This window comes from Triticum aestivum, chromosome 3A (genome assembly GCF_018294505.1).
Source record: "Triticum aestivum cultivar Chinese Spring chromosome 3A, IWGSC CS RefSeq v2.1, whole genome shotgun sequence".
NCBI lineage: Eukaryota > Viridiplantae > Streptophyta > Magnoliopsida > Poales > Poaceae > Triticum > Triticum aestivum.
The window spans coordinates 28,844,349-28,849,961 of NC_057800.1; the positions used below are offsets into that span (position 1 = coordinate 28,844,349).

The 5,613-nt window shown below is 43.6% G+C and overlaps 1 protein-coding gene across 1 annotated transcript; it reads right to left on the reverse strand.

Annotated features, from left to right (window-relative positions):
• Positions 1-761: 761 nt before the first annotated feature.
• On the reverse strand, positions 762-1,737 carry LOC123057710 (uncharacterized). The gene has a single exon (XM_044480625.1). It carries the CDS (start codon positions 1,624-1,626, stop codon positions 1,150-1,152), a length of 477 nt encoding a protein of 158 aa, XP_044336560.1. The 5' UTR covers positions 1,627-1,737; the 3' UTR covers positions 762-1,149.
• Between the last annotated feature and the right edge of the window lie 3,876 nt (positions 1,738-5,613).

Sequence of the window (5,613 nt, forward strand, 5' to 3'; positions counted from 1 at the left end):
AAATCATCGCGAGGCTGCTTAGAGCTCACTTTTCACGGTTTTGGCTCACCACAGACGGCTATGTTATTGAGCAAACTCAGCTAATGATAGCTCTGTTTTCCAATGCTTGGTGATTTTCAGCAGAATATTTTGGTTATGCAAACAATCAATCATTTCACTGGACTTAGTCATGACTAGTGTCATGTGAATATGAGATCGAAAAATATCAGTTTCCATACTTTCTTCATTTTCATGCATCATTTTAACACTAATTAATTCAGACAACTCATATCGTTTTAGAACTTTATTTTAACCTCCAGTGGAGGCATGATGTCATGAACCTCCCGGAAAAACAGCTATTTATGGCGTCAGAAACATATGTGCGGTTTGTTAGGAAAAAAGAATAGAAAACACATCGTTATACAAATTCATTCTCGGGACTTTGTACTAAAATTTGGTTTTTTCCAATGGAAATCAGGGTGAACCTTTCTTTGAAATAAATCATTATACTGCTTTAGGACCTGGTAATATGTTGAGCAAGTATGATTCTTCAGGGTTTATACAAATTGTGGTGGTGTATCGCAAGCAGTAGATGAGGTGCCAACAGACAAAAATATGATGATCGCTGTTGTTCAAGCCGTTGCGGTTTCAGTGCTTCAGAATGTTTCTGGGATCAGACCAATCAGAATGAATAAATATTCATGAGAGACTTAAAGCCCTGGAACTAGGTGAATGATAAAAAGACAGCGAAGCCACACACATGCACATAGCAAGGGTAGAAATGGGGAATCATCTGAGATCTCAGAAATGTTTTCTTTCACTTGATTATATGCTACAAGAAGAAAGCAGCCAAAGCAAAATTACAGGCAAGCAAGTACGGAGACCGACTGACAAAAGCTTCCTGGAGCTGGAACTTGTGCCGCACATCCATGGACAAAAACATGGAGGCTCTGATAAAAATCCAAGCACCCTGGCTGCTGAATCTCACAAACTTTTCCAGGTGCCTTTTCAGTTTGAGCAGATGAAAAGACTGATGAAAATCCAAAGAGCAACAAAAAACAGAGGAGAAAAACAGAGCTACCTGATAGAACAGAAGCAGAGGCAGTGTTTAAGTGGAGGGAGGGATTGATGAACTGCCATGCTAGCTAATCCTAACGACTACAGTAGTACCTAGTACCTTACAAGAGTGGTAGTAGTGCTTGGGTAGTGGTGGTAATCCATGGCGGCGTGCGCATGCTCCCTATGATCAGGAGCAGCCTGATGGCGGAGGCGCGCCGTGTTGTAGGCGTAGCCGGCGTCGTCGACAACCTTGTTGTGCCACGCAGGAAGCTTCGGTGCGTCATGGGCCTTGTCTGGTGCGTAGGCGGCGTAATAGCCGTGGCCACCGGCGCCGGCGACCACGGCGGCGTGGTCAGGTTTCCCCGCGACGTCATGGTGGGCCTTGTGCCCCTGCTCATCAAGAGCCCGCTGGTGGTCGTAGGCCGCGTCCGGCTTGTGGTCGGCGGCGGTGGCGTTGTAGCCGCTCCTGTTCTCGCCGTACCCCCTGCGGCCGCGGCGACGGCCGCCGCAGCCGCCATGGCTGGACCGCTCGCCGCCGTAGTCGTCCGTCCTGCCGCCGCCGAAACAGGAGCTGAACTCGAAGCACATTCTTGCTGGCGAGTGGCGACTCGACTTCCTGGCTGCCTCTTTCTGTTTTCTTTGTTTGCACTTCACTAGACTGGACAAGACTATCTGGATTGGATGTGCACCGAGTAGTGGTGGTAGTGGTGGTGGTGGTAGTGGTAGTGGTAGTGGTATATATGCTCCGGGTGCTGGGACGACGAGCTCGTGCTGGACGCGACGTGTGTGGAGCCTTGGCGTAGGAAAAGCAGAGTCCGGGTTCACACTTCTCCCTCGCCACCCCAGTGCAGGTCCCGATCTACAGAGATCAGGTTCGTCCAACACCTTCTGAAGCGCGTCTTCTCTTCACCGGGAGGCACGTCTTCGGGTCGACAACTCCGGCTTGAGCACAGTGGTGGTGGTGTTATCGTGTCGGGGTCGTGCTCCCTCCAGTCAAATCAGGGTGGTGGGCGGCGAGCACGACGCATCGTGGCCGGCGGTGCCGCGCCGCGGCAGTATCGACGATCGATTCCGGAGGCAGCAAAGATGCCGCGGGCGGTTGGAAATGGGTGGCCTGTTGCCTCGTGGACGGCACGACGGTCCTCCATGCTCTCTCTCTCCCTGCTCATTCATCCCGGAACAGAGTACTTCTCGGAACACGACTCCTTCAAGGCAGGTACTCACTCTGTAAAGAAAGAAATATAAGAGCGTTTATATTTGCTTAGGGAGGAACTAGAATTTTATTTGCTTAGGGAGGAAGTAGAATTTTATCCTAACGTTTGCCGTTTGCCAAATCTTTTCATCGTAAGCAAAAAAACAAAGGTAAGCAAGTAGTCAGAATGGCCACGAGAAAATTCTCTCAGAATGACCAAAGGCTATGATGGATGGTGGGTCGCTAACATCTTATGGCTGTAGATAGACACTGGTCATGACTGCATGCATCACTCTGATGCAGAGCCAATGATCATCCTCTTTTTTGAAAAAAAAAGGTAGACGCTAGTCTCTCCTAGGGCATGTGGTCCCAAGGCATGTTTCCATGATTCCCCGGACTATTTGAGTTTGGCCCGTCTTGTTGATGCACCTTGTTCATGATACCCACTGTCTCGCTGGAACCCCCGCAGGTCTTCAAGGCAAGCAGGATTTAGTCATGGCATTTGTCGTTCTGCCAAATATACTTGGCAAACAGAGAGACTAACGAGGTTCGCTGTAAAGATAGATTTTTTTTTTGCCGGAATTTGCATTGCAAGCAAAGCATAGTCCAGATCCTGAAGATGCTACAAAACTTTTGCCAAGGCATGATGGACTGCAATCTGCATGGCCCATCAATTCGGTGTTCATTGCTCTCGTTCATGCCTCATTATGTTCTTCAAGGGAATATTTTGCTTCTCAGAATAATCAATCACTTCATTGGACTGGGTCAGAGTCGTGGAACGCAGAGAGACTGAAAATCCATGCGTCTACACTACACTTTGTCCACTAATTTGAACATGCTTTTTCATGGAAGACCATTGACCTGGATTGGGACTAGTGTCAAAGTCTTTAAGGATAATGGTCTCTGATATTCAGGGTCACGCCTTACTTTTAGTGTACTTAACACTTTAATTAGCTCTGTCCCATAATGGACGGCGTATATCAAGTGGGGTTAGCTACGGCTACTCGTCGACAATGGACCCTGAAGTAGCGGAGATTCAGGCCTGTCGGTCGGGGTTCCAACTAGCAAGTGAGAGGAATATTTGGAAGATCCATATAGAGTTTGATTGCAAAGGCGTGGTTGTGATGCTAAACAACGGCAACAAGAACTTGTCAGCCTCTGGGCGTTTGATTCAGGACCTGAAGGAGGATTAGGGAGTTTCAGGAAGCTAAGGTGAGCTGGGTTCAGGGATCAACTAATAGTGCTGCTCACTATCTAGCAAGTGAAGGACTCTGTGTTGATGGTAGTTTAGTTTTGGACAGTGCGCCCCAGGATTGTATTTTACAGATTATATCCTCAGAAATTTCGGAGAATTTTGCATAATAAAGAACTTAGTTTCCCTAAAACAAATTGTGTTTACTTAATACTTTAATTAACTCATCTTAAAGTTAATTTGGGAGATGACGTCATGAAAATCCAAGACAATAAACAAATTTGACGTCATAAACATATGAGCCACTTGCCAGGAAATAGAAAGGAAAGCACATCATTTGGCACGTGGGCGTATATGAGTGCATTAGTAGGTATATATGGAAAAACAAATGGATAATAACCTGTCCATTGCTACTGCATTCCATATGCAGCTGCCTTTATTCTCCTACAAGCCTTGTGGAATCTGCTACTCCCCTCCTCTTCTAACTGGATATATACTTAAACAAGAAGAAACCAAAGGGAACGTAGATTCTTGGTAGGGGACCAGAATTGAATACGGGACAAATTGCAGGGTGCCAGCAAGGATGGAGCTATGGGTATGCACCAACATGTTAACTAGATCTCAATCTTTGAAGGTGGTTGTCCACCGAAAGTTCGAATTATTGGAGACTGATGCCAGTTGTTATGGATTATGTAGTATCAAGTAGTTTATTTCTTGTTCACTCGCTCAAGATCTTGACCGGTAATTCCATGTAAGTAAGATCATCTTCTGTGAGATGGAACAATTGGATTTTCCATTATGGATATTTCTTTTGTATATTCCGTGCAGCAGGAATAAGATCAAATTTAAGTAGCAATCAATCGGACCACACTAGAAAAGTTTGGAGTAATATTCTGCAAAAAGGAAGTGTTGTCCCTTAGTTTAAATAGTGTAGTGCTTTTCGAGCTCTTCTTCCTTTAATTAACCACACTAACTTTTGGAGTTGTTCTAAAAAAGTATTTTTTTTTGCACCAACATAATGCCCACTTTGTGGATAGGTATATCACCTAATTAACTATCAGAAAAGGATACATGTTGATTGTTTTAGCTATTTTAAAATGGTATGTACTATAAAAGCATGTGATCACTATTAAAATGATGGAACCACTAGCACTATTATGATAAGGGTGATAACTGTTCTGATGGAGTATCTATGTTTCGCTATATGATCTGATGGTTAGCACTGAGAAGTTCACTAGTTCTACACCTGTACTTTTGCCAGCACACATGACCAAAGGAAAAACACTTTTAATGCGGGTACTCATCTAATTAAGTAGACAACTGTTCACAGGATGTATATGCTTTCTGTGTTTGAAAGAAGCTCGATCAGGGATTTAATTCTCAAAACTATATCCAAGTTCAATTTTAGTTTTTCGTACAAGATAACGAGTATAAAACCTAGGAAAATATGATCATTTCACCAGGAAAATCAAGCGGTTCGATTTCTTAATGGAGATTTCCTTTAAGTTTTCTAAAATTGAATCAAACTCAGCCCAATGATTTCCTCAAAATAGCTAGTGTTTTTATCTATTTCCTAGTTGGTTAATTATACATGTTCTAACCATTATTCTTCAGGAGAAACTATTAGTGCTATCATAAAGTGTAATCTGTGAAAACCTATATCACCTAATTAAAGCTTGTAAGAGATGAATACATATAGAAAGATTCATGCTTTCACATTTTTCTGAACTATACATAAAACCATGTGGCAAAGTGGAAACAACATATCTAAGACATACTCCGAAGCATGTACTACTAGGGAAAACGTTATACACAGAACTTTAGTAGTAGCGCGGGTCAAAGAAGCACGTTGTTGCTAAGTAGCAGTAGCGTGCCTGTGCAAACTGCGCTGTAGATAAAGTTTTAGCAGTAGCGCGTCTTGTTCTAAACACGTTACTATTAAAATTCCCACGGCTTAGCCGATAGGCTACACATAGTAGTAGCGACCTATATCGAACCGCGCTACCGCTACTTTCTTCGTAGCAACGCGTTTTAATCTAAACTCGCTACTACTAAAGGATATAAAATTAAATGGAAAGCACATAGAAAGGTAATTGAAAATGAAAGAAATAGAATAAGGTGGAAGGAAAAAAATAAAATGTGAAGAAAACTAAATGAAAAAGGGGGAAAAGAGAAAGGAGTAGCAGTAGCG

Bases quoted from the DNA above. Each gene is read 5' to 3' on its own strand.
- LOC123057710 (XM_044480625.1), bottom strand. From the start codon at position 1,626: ATGTGCTTCGAGTTCAGCTCCTGTTTCGGCGGCGGCAGGACGGACGAC.